Source organism: Urtica dioica, chromosome 4 (genome assembly GCF_054948205.1).
Source record: "Urtica dioica subsp. dioica isolate 48M chromosome 4, U.dioica_male_clone48M_v1_H2, whole genome shotgun sequence".
Lineage (NCBI taxonomy): Eukaryota > Viridiplantae > Streptophyta > Magnoliopsida > Rosales > Urticaceae > Urtica > Urtica dioica.
Window position 1 is genome coordinate 24,446,432 of NC_142759.1, and position 18,335 is coordinate 24,464,766.

Consider the following 18,335-nt stretch of genomic DNA (forward strand, 5'->3'; position numbering starts at 1 on the left):
TTTATCAGAGGATTTAAGAGGAATTACACGAGGTGGAACTTTCACGGGGAGGAAGAAGATGACGTAATGCAGTATCAGACGGATTACAGAAGAGGAGGTGGGATGTTTGATACTGTACACGATATCTTAGATCACAACGACGTAGACGGTGACGATGACAGTATTGACCGGAATGCAGAATACCAGAGTGGATAGTTCGATGAACTTTTCAGCGACCTGAACACAGAATTATGGCCGGGTTGTACGGAGTATTCGTCACTCTCCTTTGTTGTCACGTTGATGCATTTGAAAGTGATGAACAAGTGGACGAATAAGTCGTTTGATCAGCTACTGAAAGTACTGAAAAAGTCTCATCCGATCGACAACACGATTCCAGAGTCACACTATGAAGCAAAGACGAAATTGCGTCGATTTGGTATGGGTTACGAGTCGATTCACGTCTGCAAACACGATTGCACGTTGTTTTGGAAGGACAACGCCAATCTAGACGAGTGTCCAGTTTGTAATGAGAGCCGGTGGCTGAAGAAAGACAGTGGAAAAAAAGTAGCGCATAAGGTGTTGCGCTACTTTCCACTGAAAGATCGACTTAAGCGATTGTACGCGAGTCGGCACACAGCTCTAGAGATGCAGTGGCACGAGAATGAACGCATTAAGGAGGATGGTGTACTGCGACATCCTGCAGACGGAGCAACGTGGAAGGAGATCGACCGAAAATATCCCATGTTTGCGGCAGAACCGAGGAACGTCCGGCTTGGACTTGCCGCCGATGGTTTCAACCCATTTGGTGACATGAGTTTATCGTACAATATGTGGCCGGTACTCTTGACTGCGTACAATTTACCGCCGTGGTTGTGCATGAAAACATCGTACTTGATGTTAACATTGCTTATACCAGGTCGTAGTGCGCCGAGAAAAGACATGGACGTTTTCTTACAACCGCTGATTGATGAGCTGAAGGAATTGTTGGAAACCGGTGTTGTGTTGAGAGATGGTTCGACCAGTGAGCTATTCAGGTTGTTTTCCGTACTTCTATGGATGGTGAATGATTTTCCAGCGAGAAGCAGTTTGTCGGGATGGAATGGTCAAGGGTACCTTGCTTGTCCGACGTGTAACAACGACACACCATCTTTCAAGGCTCGAAACAAGATTGTTTACTGCGATCATCGTCGATTCTTGCCGTTGTTACACCCGATGAGGAAGAGCAAACTGTACAAGGTACGAAATGAGAAACGACCACCACCAGTGAGAAAATCAGCGAGCGACATACTTCGACAATTGCGATTAGTGGGAGATGCAACCCTGGGGAAGCACCGTGACTTCGGCGGGAAGAAACGAAAGCGCGATGCGAGTGAGCTGAATTGGACAAAGAAAAGTATTTTCTTCGAGTTGCCGTATTGGTCGAGTCTTACGCTGAAGCATAACCTCGATGTAATGCATATAGAAAAGAATGTATGCGACAATCTTCTGGGTACCTTGCTGAACATCGAGGGGAAGACGAAAGACACAGATAAGGCGCGGTTGACTTTGGCGGACTGGAACATAAGGCACGAGCTTCATTTGTACCAAGAAGGAGATAGATGGATGAAACCGCCTTCGTCATACACTCTGACACCTTCAGAACAGAAGCGGTTTACTGAGTTCTTGAGATCTGTCAGATTTCCCGATGGTTTTGCGGGGAATTTGAAGAAGAATGTTTTAGTCATCAAGTTGTCGGCCTTAGGGGAAGATGACCACGATACGCTTAGATGAGAATATACGATTGCTCGCTGAGTGGTACATTTTACGAAATTGTCCCGAAATTGACGATTTCATGAGGTGAGTGAAATAAATGAACTTCAATTATTTATACGAAGTGATGTATTAAATGAACATGAATTTTATTTCAGTGAACACATAGATCTCATGGAATTAGAAGGTCGGCCAGATGTTGAAGAAGTGCATCGACTTGAGTTCCCAAAATGGTTTTGGGAAAAGGTATTTGACTAACTTAAAGAATATGATTAAACTCGCTTCGACACTAACCGACTCGTTAATGGTTATATGTAGGTATTTCGCATGAGCCAAGACGGATTACCCGTATCCTCCGAATTATATGCATTGGCATTGGGACCACATTTCGCACCACAGACATATCCGTGTTGTGTAGTGAACGGAGTTAAATTTATCTCCCGTCAACGTGATAGCAGAAGAACGACTCAGAATAGCGGGGTATGTGTACCAAGTGAAGGAGGTCACGACTTCTACGGTCAAGTAGAAAACGTCATTGTCTTGACTTATCAGAACAATTGTCGTGTCGTCTTATTTCAATGTCGTTGGTTCGGTGACCAAGATCCGAGGAAAAGGACACGCAACGACAATAACTTGACAAGCGTGTATGTGGCAAAAGAATGGTACAAAGACGAGCCATTTATTTTGGCAACTCAGGCGAAACAAGTTTTCTACTTGGAAGATAACTTGAATGGTCCTGATTGGCGAATCGTCGAAGAGTGTAATCATCGAAATGAGTGGGATCTTCCTGATATTGACCTCATCCTTGGTCAATCTTCGTCTTCAGTTTAGTTGTCAGTAGAACCGTCAGATTTAGATTCACTGTCGACGCGTCATCAGTCTGCGATACCAGAGCCCGTGAGCAACGAAGGAGTGAACTTGGAAAATATTGAAGAAGAAGAGTTTATCGATGACGAAGAAACTGAGGACGAAGATTTGATGGAAGAAGATGATTTGTCAGACGACGATGATTGATAGTATATAACGTTTTTCATTTAATTACTAAAATAACTTATTTAAATTATTACGAATGCATAACTAAATATAGTTTGTTTTGAATTTCAGATGGCTGCGGCTACAGGAGCTGGAGGCAGCGGAGGTGGGGATGACTACTTATCCCGTCTCCCGAATTATTGCGAGTCGGCGCCCGTACGCGATGGCGTCGAAGAAGAAGACGAGGATATCGAACCGGCCGTGCGTGGGCCGACGGTCGGGCTTCGATCTGAGCGTGCATGGCGCCTCGGGGTGAAGGAAGTCGTTATTTATAACGAGGAGTTTCAGTCGTTCTTGCAGCCAGAGCGAGAGATGGATCCGGATCTCGCGACGTTCGCAAACACGCTCGGGTTGGTCGTCCGAGACAAGATCTCGCCTACGGTCCCAAGGTGGACGAATGCAAACGTGGGGCCGGCGAAAGAGGCCAAGATCCGAGCAGCGATTCGAGACAAGTACGACATTCGAGTCGATGGTGATGCAATCGGGAAGAAGAAGGCGATTGTCGATGCGGCAATCATTCGAGACGCGAAGACTCGTCTTCGCGATTGGAGGCATACCTTGCGGTCATGGTTCGACGTCGACTGCAAGAGCAGCGTACAGGTGGCGCGATCGATGAAACCGAGGACCGTTAAGCTCGACAACGAATGGGAGACGCTGATACAACGATATACGAGCGATGAGTTTAAGGTAATCAAATCATTTACGTTAAATATGTGTTTACCCTTTTATTAAACGATTTTTTTATTTACGTGTACGTTTACTTATATTACAGGCCATACAAGCGAAGAACAAGGCGAATCGCGCGAAGAAGAAGACGAAGACTCGACAGGGGACGATTGGGTTCTCGACCCACCGCATGAAAAATGTAAGTTTTATGTTTATATGATACATCAAATCGTTTAAATTATCTAACACTTGAAGTTTTGTTTACATGCAGAAGAGTGCCGAGACAGGCGCTTTCGAGAGCTTGTTTACGAACTACAAGCGCCAACATCAGTCCGACAAGTCCGAATGGCTGACTCCTGAAGCCTTCGCACGTTATGTAAGTTTACATTTATTTTGTCTTTTTTTTCGATTAATGTATACTAACTAGTTAATTATATCAGGATCGACCGGTCGATAGGTTCAACACGTTGCGAGCGGAGGCTGAGCAACAAGGAACGGACGTTGATATTTCTGTCCTAGAGCAGGAAGCGATCCGCGATATTATGGGTTCGCGGACTGATCACTTGACCGGCGTCGGACGTTTGGTGCCACAGGCCGGGAGCACGGATGTCGGCTGAAGTCGCCGAAGTCTACGGTTCGGAGGCTGGGACGTCGGAACCAGGATATATCTCGCAGGAGGTGTTGACATCGACCCTCGCCGCGTTCGCCGAGGCAATACAGAGTCAGGTGCCCGGCCTCAACCTTAGCTCGTTCATGCCCCAATTTCCGCAGAGTTCGTAGCAGGCTCCGTCATCCCACAGCCAGCAGACTCCGACGGCCGGCGTCCACACTCCGACGGACGGCCAGCAGAGGACTCCCGACGCTAGCCAGCAAACGACGCCCGGCGGACCAAGTCAATCTACTGATCAGCACATTGTTCCGCCGCAGCTTGCAGAGTCTCAGCGCCAGCCGAAGAGCACGTCGAGGAGGGGGAAAACGAACGGCGGGACGACAAAGCAAACGTCGCGACTAGTGTTTTATTAGATATTTTGTATATAGTAGATTATTATTTACATATTTCTCGATAACTGAAAACGTACGTAACCGGATTTTATATATTTTGTTGATTTGGATAATATAATTAGGTTTTTATTTGATTTTTCATTTTAGAATTTCATAAACAAAAAACTATAAAAAATTAATAATTAACGACGAAAAAAAATAAAAAAAATAATAATAATTAGCGACGAAAAAGTCGTCGCTAATTATTAAAACACTGGAGGTATTAGCGACGACTTTTCCGTCGCTAATTCGCGCGGGAAATTAGCGACGGAAAAGTCTTCGCTAATTATCTTTCACAAAATTAAAAAATTATCTCGTCGGTAAATATTTAACGACGAATGAATCGTCGCTAAATATATTTAGGCACGGACATTTAGCGACGATAATAATCGCCGCTAAAATCGTCGCTAAATATATTTAGCGACGATTAATGGGTTATTACCAACGAAAAAAATCGTCGGTAATTGTTGTATTTGTTGTAGCGTTAAAACCAATTAAAATACTGACAATAATTTATTAACGGAAACTTATGACGAATTATTAATGGCTAATACCTATGCGCAATTTAAAAGAAGAAAAAAAAACAAAGAATTTCATAAACGATTAAACAATCATCATAAATTATTAACATTACGCTGAATGAACCTGCCACTTTTTCTCAAAAAAAAAAAAAAACACTCAAAATATGGCGATGAACAAGGAGATAAAAAAACATACGACCACCAACTAAAACAGAAAGTAAACCGCCTGTTCAATTCAAATTTTAAATATATGCTATTAGCGTATCAAACTGGACTGCAATAATTTATTTTAATTTTGAAAGTTAACCATGAAATGAAAAAAGAAGGTTAAATTCAAGATTTTATCATGCTACAATTCTGTCCAAGTAAGCCAAAACGCTATGTTTTAAAACAAATTTTGAAACGTTGCATAAAATGAAATTCACATGTTTTAACTGGCTTAATCGATTATGCTATCCTCATTTGAAGCTTGATTTCATATATTTTCTTTTTCATTAAATAAATTTTTTATTTTTAAAATTTCTGTTTTGTTTTCAGTTTATCTACATCACGTATACATTATTTTAGATATACTTTTTCGTAAGCATTCGACGAACCGCCAATATTTCCGACAAACCACAGTTTTTCTGCAAGTCTTTAGACTTTTGGCAATCATTCAAAATAGATTCTAGTGTTTTTCATTCTAAGTAGGCTCATATTTGTTTAATGTTTATTAATTAAATTATATTAAAATGTAAATATAAATTTTTTGTATCAAAAATTTAATTTGAATCGATATCTAATGAGAAATATAACTAACCAAGGCACTTTGAAAACCATCAAAACAAACTCTTGCTTATTTTAAAGTTTTTAAATCGTTTTACTCATTTACGTTTCTTACTTTTGCACAATTTGAAAACCATTAAAACGAACTCCCCATCTTTACTTATTTTATTATTCAAGAAGAAAAAACTAAAGCGTACGTTATTATTTTGATGACACGTCATGTGAGATTTTTGTAAGTTTAGGAAACTTGCTTGCTCGGTTGCTCCCATAAAAGGATATCAGACGAAAAATGATGCACGATCAAGTTAATTAGTATTGATGGTGTGTCATCAAGGAATTGGTAGCCGTGATCAAGGACTGATAAGAAACTTGCTGTAATCTGCACTAATGTCATAATTGGATGGAAAGACATCTCATCTCTACGTGAAGATGGTCAACTCTTTTAAAATGTTTCTTATTAATTGATTGCATGTTATAATTGGACATGCCATTTAGGCTTATTCCACAAATTTTTAATGTAAAAAATAAAAAAAATATATAATCAGAGAAATATTGTATCCTCAACGGAAATTCCTGTAAGGCGGGTTCATCCATGGCTTGGCAAGCTAATATTCTGGTTTTGTCATCCTTGAAAAAATAAAAAAATAATTAGTCATGGCATTGTTTTTGGGTTCCTGAATAATAAATTCAACCATAGAAAGTTAAGTTTTACCTTTTACTTACCGTTTGGTTATGTTTTCTATCTCTGTTTTCTGTTTTCTGATTCTAAATTCTATAAAACAGTTTTAGAAAAACTGTTTGGTTATAAATTCAGAAAACAGATTTAGAATCATGTTTCTGTTTTCTTTGAAATTTGTTTAGAAAACAGAAAACAATGAAAAGTTGTTTTCTATTTTATCTCTATACAATTGAATGGAAAACATAACCAAACAACATTTAAAATATTCTGAAAAGTAATTCTAAATCTGTTTTTAAAATTTAAAAATTAGAATCAGAAAACAGAATTTAAAAACAGAAAATGAGTTTAGAAAACTAAACCAAACGGCCCCTTAGATTCTTCAAGTGTTGTTCATCATTTTCGTGAACTCTAATTGTGCTGTTGAACTCGGATATCGAAGTCTGGAAATTTGGACATCCTCGGACATGGACGTACTCCAAGGAAGGACACTCCAAGCGAGCATTGCCAGCAGAGAAACAACTCAGTCTGGCCAAGTTTGTAAGACATAACGTCTTCAATTTGGGCAACTTTAATTTCTTCAGATTGGCACCGCCTTCGTTCTGAATAACTTCCTCTATCAGCGAACACTCCTCAACCCACAGATCCTCCAGCTCAAACAGACCCTCCGAAATTGAAACGGAAAACAGACTCGTCAACTTCTTGCATTTGATCACCGACACGATCCTGAGCTTCGTGAAGTCCGCGAACCGAGCTGGGCCTTTCCATACGGCCTTGAGGCTGTACAAATTCTCCAGCCTCATCTCTTTCAAGCTTCCCAAGTACAGCCCTTCTTCGAGGCCTTCGAATTCGAAAACCTCAGACACGGGATTTCCGCTCGCGCGAAGCCTCTCGAGATTTGATGTCAGCTTTATCAGATTTGGCGTCAGAAGAGCGTTGACCAATCCGCTGCATTGCTGAACCTCAAGGAACTTCAAATTCTCGAGCGATCCCATCGGGAGATCTCCCAGGCATATTCTCTCCATGGATTCCATCTCGTTGATTTGGAGCTCTCGCAGAGCCTCAAACGCTGGTTGGCAATCTGGGTCGAGTGGGCGAATGAGATTGTTCAACACTTCACAATTGACGACGACGAGAGACTTCAATCTCGACAATCGTCCGGATTCGTGTTCTTCGATCAAGTTCAGAGCTTCGCAACCTAAATAGGTCAGCTTCTTTGTCGTCCCCGAAGCCGCCACGTTGAACCACTCGGGCAAGCACTTCATCGACGTGTCGAGAAGCATGGTGGTCGAACACTCACCACCCTGTTTTGAGTGCACGCCGAACAATCTTCCTTTTGTGTCTCTGCACACAGACACGTTGAATCTCCGCCAGCTGGGAAACTCGGCCACTCCGGGAGGCAAGCATTTCACGCGATCGATATCAACACTCAAGACGATCAAGCGGGGAAGGCTCACAATCTCCGAGAAGCACGCGTTCTGGCTCGTTTCAGGGTCGATACCGTCGTGCCACTGACAAAAGCTTCCTTTCAGGTAGAGCTCTTCTAAACACCGCATGCCCGTAAATATGCCGGGTTGGATTCTCGTGATTTTGAAGCAGAGAGTGAGATCAAGAAGTCTCAGGTTACTCAACTTCCCTATATTTTTGGGCAATTCGCAGACAACGGAGTGTTTGAGGCTCAGTATCGTGAGCCTCTCCAACTCTCCGAGCATCGAAATGTCGATGATCTTGCAGCGATCGAGGTGCAACGTGCGCATCGTCTTCTTTAGGGACTCGGTCGAAAGAGAGAGCGAGGGAGCTTCGATTCCGCTCGCATCCAACACTCTCAGTGCCTCGAAATTCTCTAAGAACATCTCTGGAATCTTCTTGAGACCGTTGTTGTCTTGAAGAAATAAGGCCTGGAGGTTCACACAGTCGGGGGAATCGGGTAGCGTACGAATTTCGTTGAACATTAAGGAGATCGCGGTGTAGCATCTGTAACTGTCCCTCAACGGCCATTCTTTGGATGCATGATTCCCGGTTTGTACCATAAAAACCTGCTTCTCTGCCCATCCACTCATGTCATTCTTCTGCGAAGACGATGGCAATGTTAATTGTATGGCAAAATCACGAATGACGTCGTGCATTTTCACATGCTCGACCTTGTCGCCAGGCAACAACATTCCGGAGGCTATGAGCTTCTTGGTGACCGTCTCCGTCTCTGCTCTCGCTTCGTCGAGAGTGTTGGCTTGTTGAGGAAAAACGCAAAGGCCGAACGAGTACCGAGCCAGTTCTTCATGACATATGTTGTGATCTTCGGGAAAGAGGCAACAGATCAAGAAGCAAGCCTTCTCCGCCGCCTGCAAGAACTCAAAGCTCAGCATCAACCGATCGAAGACGAGACCATCATCGTCGGAGTTCGCAGGCATTGAGATCTTCAGCCGATTCAACGCTTTTTCCCACTCTTTGACGTCCTTGTCGCCAAGTGCCTTAGCAACGGCGACAAGAGCAAGAGGAAGGCCTCCGCACTCATCTGCAACCGACTTTGCGGTTTCCTCAAACTCCAGGGAATCGAAGTCCGTACCTGCCGTCTTCTCGAAGAAGTCCCACGATTCCCGCTTAGACCAAGGGTCCAACCTCACAGTATTCTTATGGCAATGCATGCGATGGCAGACATTCTCGAGCCTCGTGGTGACAAGGATTTTGGACTCGCAGTTTATGAGCTCTTTCCCGAGAGGAACTCCGACGCTCTCCAGCTCCACGGCTTTCCATATATCGTCCAGCACAATTAGGACTCTTTTCTCCTTTGCAATTCTCTCCCTAATCATGCTCGCTTTGATTTCACAGCTTCCGACTCCTCCGAGAGTCAGACCTAGGGCTTCAGCGATGCGGCCCTGGAGTCTCGCCACGTTCGGGGACTTGGAGACGGTGACAAACACCACGTGGTCGAACAGCTTTTCGTCTAGAGCACGCGCCGCCACCTCCTTTGCAACCGTCGTCTTTCCGATCCCGCCGGTGCCGTACACGCCGACCACGCCCACGCCGTCGCTCTTCAAAGCCGCCATCACCTTCTCGAGCGCCGTTTGCGTCGACGAGAACTCTGCGAAGTCGTTCGTCAACGACCTCCTGAACCCCAGAGTCCCGGGTGGAGGACCAGGGTGAGAGACGCTGACGAAGCTCGGCTCCTTCAGTACGGTCTCGATTTTGGTGCTCAGTTCCCTCGCCTGTGCACTCAGCTGGCTCCGCCGCCGGTAATCAGGAAAGCACCCACAGACACATCTTCCGCTCTGCCCGGCGGCGGTGTTGAGAGTCTCCACCTCTGTGAAAATTCCTTTGACTCTGTTGACCCAATCGGTGACCTCTTCATTGATCACTTGGCCAGCGGAGATCGCTTCTATCTTTCTTTCAACCTCAACTCTGCGACACTCAAGGGTGTGGGCTTTTTCTCCGAGGCTACCGAAGTTAGTTTTGTAGTTTGAAATGTTGGTATACGAAAGACTTAGTGAACCACAAAGACACTTGCCAATCTCCATGGCGAGACTACATACAATCTCTGCCATTGTCGGTGGTCGGATAGTTGGAAGAATAATAATTTACGATTTTTTTTTTCTGTTCCTTCTGCTTTCACTTTATAATTTCAATCATTCCCAAAACTCGATCTCTCGCAAACAGTTTAATGATGTCATCTCCGAAGTCATATTCTAACATATTTGTCAACTGCTGCCGGAAAAAGAATCTCAGCTAACACCGTTTCATAACGTGCGAATCGTGATTAACTTATACGTATAAAAATATTAGCTCATTAATTAGGAGGGGTATCAATTTATGAGTATGAATTATGACATTGAGACAGCTGCACAAAGTCAATCTTCAATCACCGCACCAACCAGACATGCATGCTTACGACATTTTGATCATGTAATGTTATGATTAGAAGAAGCCCATATTATTCAAATAAAACATGAACTATCATGATGAATAATATAAATCTTTCTTTATAGGAAAAATATGGGTGAATAGTGAACAACTTTAAAATTAATATATATATATATATATATATATATATATATATATGTATATTGTTTTTTTTCCTCTTATATAATTAATTTACGAAGAATTTAAACATACTTTCAAACCAGTTGTTTAATTTGGTTCTAGAGGTGTCCACATTATCCATTTATTGTGGAAATTGCATGTGATAAGGCCATCTCCAACCGATCACTCTATTTCTCACTCTATTTTTCTGTAAACAGTGATTTCTCTCCAACCGAACTCTATTTTCCACTCTATTTTTCACTCTATTTTTCCCCATTTATTTCCTATTTATACTTATACCCCTATATTTTTTTTTTATTATTACTAATTAGATAACTTAGAAGAATTATGATAATGAGTAAAATATTACTCTATAAATTAATTATAATTATAAATATAAATACACATTAAATAAAATAAAATTTTATTTAATAAAAATCACAACACAAAAAATAAAATACAACACAATACAATTAAAATAAAAAAAAATTACAACACAACTCAATTAAAATAAAGTAAAACAAACTACAACACAACAAATAAAAGTAACTTTAACACAAACAATTATGACTCGGAATTAGAATACTCTTCCCACAAGTGCTCAATCAATGCATTCCGAAGTGCGATGTGTGCATCTTTATCTCTTATTTGTCTATAACGATTAACGAATTGCTCAAATCTTGTGTCATCATCCCCCACCATTTCAACATTCGCTGGTGGTGTTTCTCCCGCAACTCTTATTGGAGCACTAAGATCTCGTTTATCTTCAATTATCATGTTATGCGTGATTATGCATGCAGTCATTATATCTTGTAAGACGTCTTTTCTCCAAAATCGTGTCGGTCCCGCAACAATTTCAAATCGTTGTTGGAGAACCCCGAATGCACGTTCTACGTCTTTTCTGCACGCTTCTTGCTTCATTGCAAATTTTTTTTTTTTTTTGCCACGTGGCTCTCGGATAGTTTGCACGATGGTTGACCATTTTGGATATATACTATCAGCCAAATAGTAACCCATAGTATACTATATTACTTGTATGACATAATGGGCAGGAGGAGCGATACCTTGAGTGAGATTGGAAAATAAATGGGAAGAATCTAGCACATTGATATCATTATTGCTCCCTGGCATACCAAAATAAGCATGCCATATCCAAAGATCATAATCTGCTACAGCTTCAAGTATAATAGTAGTCTTTCCACCGCGACCCGTGTATTGGCCGGCCCATCCAGTGGGACAATTTTTCCATTTCCAGTGCATACAATCTAAACTTCCTAACATTCCCGGAAAACCACGTTGTTGACCAACATGCAGAAGTCTAGCAATATCATTGGTTGTTGGTGGTCTTAAATATTGCTCAGAAAATACCTCAACGATTGCCCGGCAAAACTTCTTCATGCTTTCAATCGCCGTTGACTCTCCTATTTTGACGTACTCGTCTGTGGCATCTGCCGGAACACCGTATGCCAGCATCCGAAATGCAGCTGTTATCTTTTGAAGGGGTGACAAACCAAGTTTGCCGGCGCGATCCACCCGTTGCTCGAAGTAGTTGTCGTGACCTTGAACAGCATCCTTTATGCGGAGGAATAATGAGCGAGACATCCGATATCTCCGACGGAACATGGCTTCATCATACATCGGAGTTTTTATGAAAAGTAATCATTGAATAGTCGACGGTCTGCACTCACTCGATCACGGTTGATGAAAGCACGTCCTGGCACTGAGCCTCCCGCTCTCATGTCTACTTGGCTGGAATGTTGACGGATAAGCTCTGTAATCAAGATATTTGTTGTTGATGATAGCACGAGTTATGGCCTCCTCCTCTTCATTCAAACTAGTAATGAAATCGTCATCCGAGCTTGAAGACGACGAGGACCAATTAGTATTCATTTTGGGAGATAAAATGAGAGAATGTGTATTATATTCAGAATAGAATGAGTGTGTGTATTAAAACTCATGATAGAATTGGTATTTTATAGAGAAAAAGTTAATGATAAAGGGAATAGAGTGAGTGAGTAGTCAAATCGCGTCAAAACGAGTTGAGAAACGTGAGAATCTTGTAAGTGAGAAGTCAAATCGCGTCAGAAGGAGTTGAGAAACGTGAGAATCTTGTAAGTGAGTAGTCAAATCGCGTCAGAACGAGTTGAGAAACGTGAGAATCTTGTAAGTGAGTAGTCAAATCGCGTCAGAAGGAGTTGAGAAACGTGGGAATCTTGTAAGTGAGTAGTCAAATCGCGTCAAAAGGAGTTGAGAAACGTGAGAATCTTGTAAGTGAGTAGTCAAATCGCGTCAGAATGAGTTGAGAAACGTGAGAATCTTGCTATAAATATTGCCTTCATAAGTTGTAATTTCACCACATCGCTCACCTTACTAAAAAAAATGTCTAGAGCTTCTAATTACTCTCGAGATGAAGACAAACTCCTTTGTAGGGTTTACATGGAGATTTCGCAAGACCTAATCATCGATATATACCAATCATCCGATCAGTTTTGGACTCGTGTTGCGGAAGCTTACAACAACGGCAAAAGTCCGGATTCAGAGATGCGTTCGACGCGATCAATCCAGTGCCGTATTCAAGTGATTGAGAAAGCTACAAGGAAGATGCATGCATGCATTCGACAAATTGAGAATAGACACCCAAGCGGTGCTTCAACTGAAGATATTGTGAGTATTATAGTTTATTATTTTCTCACGATTAGATTTTTACTTAACCATTGTTTTATCAACTTTCAGATGGATCAAGCTAAAGTATTGCTTTCACAAGATGAAAAATTCAAGAAAGGTTGGAAGTTTGTTCATGTGTGGAACATTATTAAGAATTTTGAAAAATTCCAAGATGGAGCCTCAAGTGCAAGACAAACATCTCGAGGTTCATCTTGCCCACATGAGTCAGAAAATCCAACTCCTGAATCTGCTAGACATCCATCTCCTCCTGAGCGGCCGATTGGGGTGAAGAAAGCCAAATTAAAAAAAAAAGTGGATGATGGAATAATGTCTAGAATTAGTGGTATTGAGGAAGGAAATAAAGAGCTTCTTGAGCAATTGAAGAAAACAAGTGTTATCAGGCAACGCCACTTGGAATTGAAAGAAATCAAAGAAGAAAATAAAATATTGTTCCGGGATTTAAGTTCAATACCAGATCCACAGGTTCAGGCATATGTTCAAGCCGAACAAGTGAAAATTATGCAAAAGAGGCTTGAACAACAACAATCCCATGCACCACCTTCGACTTCTTATTCATATTCTCAATATTTTACCGGTCTCGGGGGATCCGGCACCAATCTTCCAGAATATTAGTTTATCTATTGTTATTTTATTTTGTTGCATTGTGTTTTTAATGTCTTTTGAGTTTTTTTGTTGACTTTCTTCTAAATTGCTAATGTAATTGTGTTTGGTATTAGTTGATTATGACCATTTTAATATTATAATTTTCTTGCAATGTGCAAATATAATTGTTGTATTTTAAAATATTGTTGTCTTTGAAATTATGCACACGACAGTCGCTCCTTCGCGCAACGACTGCACTGATCCTCCGAGACCAGGATTAATTGATTTTTTTTAAATATTTTCTCTCCTAGTTTGCTAATGTTAACCTAGATTTTTTTCTTTGAAGTTTTGATGCCGCTCCTTCGCAACACCACCCTGACCACTCCAGTGGAATCCAACGTTGCCCCGACCGAACCCATTTCTTCGCCCAAGGTTGTTGACACTTAAAACTATTCTCTAAAGGTTTTTCTCCCCTTCTTATGTGTGTTTAATTTCAATTTAATTTCGTGTGATATGTGCATATTCTTGCCTGCAACATGTTTGTTTAAATGGAGTCTTGAGGGGATCAATAAGGAAGACGAGTATTATAGAATTATATTCTCTCTTTAGCTGACCTTTTTTAGGTGGTTTTCTTGGAGGTGATTGCTTTTTTCTATTGTATTATGAACAAACTGCAATCAGAATTCAGAGCCTTAGTCGTATGATTTACACCCCTATATTTGGTTTGCAAGATTGTTTGTTTGTCTTTCTAAGAATATGATATTGCACATGGTTGTATTCCAGATGGGTGGGAATTCACAAAATCAATAATGGGAAGCATGTGTTTGTTTTTTTATTAAAAAAAAGAAAGATAAAGAGAGATGGAGTTTCAAGGAACAGAAGGCTCTCTATCTTTCTCTCCAAAGGTAGCCACCTCAGAAGACAACATATTTCTATATTAATATTCTATATTTCTTGTTCGTGCTTCTCAGCAGGCCTTCCAACTTCTGACATCTGCATTGGTATCAGACTCTGGTTTCCCCATCAACTTCGACCTCCATCCTTTTCTTTATATGCAGGTTTGGTTTATATCTCTTTCGACTTCACTGAAAGACTCTCTAGCAATAGTTAGAGGATTCCACTCATCGATTCAAATGCATTTGAAAAGAGCCGATATGAAACTTAGCATGAAATCAATGAAAGTATTCATGAAGACTAGGAGAGCTTTTTTTCGTAGTCCTGTATAATGGTAGTTCCGACCCGAGGCCAGCCCTATTAAATACCGGTCCTCCAAACAAACCATTCATTAATTCTTTAATGCTATCGCACATGTTGTCTCACCTCTTATAAAATTTTCTTTCCTTATTATATTATTGACATTTGAATATGCTAGAGTTTGTTATTCTTATGTTTTTTTGGCTCCGAAGTGAATAACATTTTCTTTTGTTTGGAAGAATGGTTTAGTGTTGTATAATTATTCTTGTTGTTGATAAGATCTATTGATTAACATTTCTCTGTTTTGCCTGTGATGCATGTTAGAACCATCCTGTTGTCCATCCATAGTCTCTATTTCCACCGAATCTTGGTGTTCATTGGTTTTATTTTGCATAGCCAAACATTAGTTCTCCTTTGACCACAAGTAGCTCAACTTTGATACCATTAAGAAGCTAATAATTTAATAAATTAATTCTTCAAATTATTTCCAATGGAAATTGTTATATAAAAGTAGAAGTTATAAATGATGATGTATTTTTGGAATGGTGCAGAATATAAGATGGTTGAAAAGTTGTACAAGCTACCAGGTGCGTGCATAGATTGGAGATGACAATGGAATGGTCAAATTCAAGATGTATGTGATGCTTATATTTGGTCTCATGTTATGAATTTGAAGTACTTTGTTGCGTATGTATTGTTGGAATGACATGTATGTGGTTACCATTGCTTTAATCTATAGAAATATTCATTTTGTTACTTGGCTGATGTACAACACATTTACCAACAAGCACTGCAATATCTCAGCCATTGCTAAAGAATATATCAATTGAAAACAAAAATATTCCACGTCAACAATAGTTTTAAAATCATGAAGATGAAAAGATCCATGTAAGAAACGTCTACTTTGACAGCTCCATGTCATCACTTCTTGCTTATGTGGACCAGTTTTTAAGTCATTTTTTTTTATCATTTGAAGTTGTTTTTTCTTGAAAATCCGAGACATTTTTAAAACGTCTTCATAGATGTGTCCACATAAGCATCTTTTTGCCTACGTGGAACTGTTTTTTAAGTCGTTTTTTAGATATATGAAGTCATTTTACATATATATTTTGGAGACGTTTTTTAAACGTCTTAAAAGACATTGACTTTTTAAGTCACTCACATAGAGGTCGTTTTCTGGTACGACTTTATATGTTTTTTAAGTCACGTTTTCAACGTCTTAAAATGTAGTATCTGTAGTAGTGATATGATAAGAAGTCGTGCACTTTTCGTGGGTAGTCGTACTTGGTTCTATATTTTTATTGAATTTCAAACTTTTTACTTGTTTTATATACTGAATTTTAGACTTTTTAGTTTTTTAATTAATTGAATTTCAGATTTTTTAGTTGTTTCATGCATTGAATTTCAGACTTGTAACTTGTTTTACGTATTGAATTTCATACTTTTTAGTTGTTTAATGTATTGAATTGCATAATTTTTAGTTGTTCCATGTATTGAATTTCATACTTTTTACTTGTTTCATGGAATTTCATATTTTTACTTGTTTCATGTATTGAATTTCAGACTTTTAGTTGTTTCATGTCATCAAAAACTACAACAAAACTAAGAATCAAAAACTACAACAAAACTAAGAAGAAATTGACATCATTCTCATGTCATCCTCTTCATCACTAGCGGCTCAAAATTATTCACCTCGAAGCTAGTACTGTACCATGCGGCCTGGGGTTCAAGAGATTGTTAAACAAAGGTCGTATGCAACCATGATCCATTTCCCTACTTGGACTTGGAGCTGCATCAACGATGTTTCTTTTCATAGCGTAACGCACAACAAAATCCTCAATTTCGACGGACCAGAATTCTCTAACATAAATGCGATCACACTAGCGTCTGATGCCAAAATGAGAGGAGGCGTTGGTCTTCCAGCCCATACGTACCTTCAAGTTTCAAATCATATGACGAATAATCGACACAAAAAAGCTTTGTAAATAACGATTAATAGCTCCACTAAGTCATGTTTTTCGATAGTGCACGAAGCTCGAATCGCGATTCATTAAAATATTTCCATTTTGTACTTTTGTTCACCCAAATTTTGTCATATAAAAAACATATATTAACGCTCGAACCTGTTAAGAAGTTAGAAAATATAAATTGGATAAAAAAAACTTCAAATTTGTGGAAGACAATATATAAGTTCAAAATGATATTTAAAAGTTTGAAATTATAAGATATTAAGTTTAAATATTAAAAATGTTTACAGCTATTACGGAGTTAAAAGTTCAAAGTTCAAAGTTCGAAATATTTGATATTAATACTAAAATTTTCGAAGTTACAGATCGAGACTTCCAAGTTACACATCGAGATTTCAAAGTTTCCTCTGGAAAAAAATTGATGAACTTATAGCACCAAAGTAATCAAAACTTACCCATTATTTTTCTCTAAATTAATAGCACCAAACATCGAGATTTTTCTCTAAATTATTTTTCTCTAAACTTACACATCTAAATTAAGTGGGACTAGAAATGATCGTGTGTGAGTGAGACGAGAAATTTTTGTGGCTCAGTGCGTAGAAGAAGTGAATGAATATTGCTTAGTCTGAAGAAGTGGGAATGAAAGAGATAAATTAATTTTTTTTAAAATTTAAAGGCATTTTGAACAATTCGGAAGGTCAAAAACTTAATTTTCTGAAAGAGTCCACAATATAGCTTGAATTTCAAATGGATGTTACATTGAGCCTGAAAACTCAAATTTCCCTATATATAGTGGTTGGCGTGCATCGATGTTAACGGAAGGAACATGTTTTTTAAGTGCGTCTGATAAATTTTGGTGTGCATCGATGTTGGAGATTCTGGTAAATTTTTCTATTGGTGTAGATATAGGATATAACTATTCTAATTTTTTATTCGGTCTTTTCAATGAGAAATTACAAAAAGTGTCGTGCATGATTTGAAAACTTCGTCCTTTTATTATAATGATAAAGATATGTCGGTTAGTATAAACCAATGTTTTAAATGTCGGCGACGACGAAAGTTGGCGGCAGCGCCGTTGCCGGAGCAAAAACGGTCGGCGAAGACACATATTATCGTTTCATTGTTTGATGTCGTCGATTTTTGCTGAAGATGACGTGCCATTTTTTGCAGAATGAAAATCGAAAGGCGACGGAGACCAGATGCACGCCTGCGACAATCAACGAATACTGCACATTGTAGTTTCAGCACGTTGCAATTAAAGAGCGTACAAATGCCGGCGAGAATCAGCATATCCCAATGAGAATGCGTTTCGATTTAAAAAAAAAAAAACCAGAAGAGAGAGGAAGAGATGGAAGAGAATGAAGATGGAGAGATAGAGAGAAAGCCATAGAGGATCGTATGGCGGAGAAGAATGAAAAATATGGAGTGTTTAATATATTATGATTTTTATGAGTAAAATAAATA

At 39.7% G+C, this 18,335-nt stretch overlaps 2 protein-coding genes and 1 long non-coding RNA gene across 3 annotated transcripts; 2 read left to right on the forward strand and 1 right to left on the reverse strand.

Moving 5' to 3' along the window:
- Positions 1 to 6,785: 6,785 nt before the first annotated feature.
- LOC149401330 (putative disease resistance protein At4g27220) lies at positions 6,786 to 10,000 on the reverse strand. The gene has a single exon (XM_089610671.1). The coding sequence runs from the start codon at positions 9,966 to 9,968 to the stop codon at positions 6,786 to 6,788; it is 3,183 nt and encodes a 1,060-aa protein (XP_089466797.1). The 5' UTR covers positions 9,969 to 10,000.
- A 2,879-nt stretch (positions 10,001 to 12,879) lies between these two features.
- LOC149401331 (uncharacterized) lies at positions 12,880 to 13,740 on the forward strand. Its single transcript, XM_089610672.1, has 2 exons — positions 12,880 to 13,107; positions 13,177 to 13,740. The coding sequence occupies exons 1-2, from the start codon at positions 12,880 to 12,882 to the stop codon at positions 13,738 to 13,740; spliced, it is 792 nt and encodes a 263-aa protein (XP_089466798.1).
- A 444-nt stretch (positions 13,741 to 14,184) lies between these two features.
- Positions 14,185 to 15,660, forward strand: LOC149401332 (uncharacterized). The gene is made up of 2 exons (XR_016296659.1): positions 14,185 to 14,768; positions 15,456 to 15,660. It is a non-coding gene; the product is annotated as an uncharacterized LOC149401332 (long non-coding RNA).
- The last annotated feature ends 2,675 nt before the right edge of the window (positions 15,661 to 18,335 follow it).

What these genes read in the sequence shown, in the direction of transcription:
- LOC149401331 (XM_089610672.1), top strand. Translation starts at nt 12,880, where the DNA reads ATGGAGATTTCGCAAGACCTAATCATCGATATATACCAATCATCCGAT. An exon ending in GTGCTTCAACTGAAGATATT is followed by an intron (nt 13,108 to 13,176) that starts GTGAGTATTATA and finishes ATCAACTTTCAG; the next exon opens with ATGGATCAAGCTAAAGTATT.
- LOC149401330 (XM_089610671.1), bottom strand. Translation starts at nt 9,968, where the DNA reads ATGGCAGAGATTGTATGTAGTCTCGCCATGGAGATTGGCAAGTGTCTT.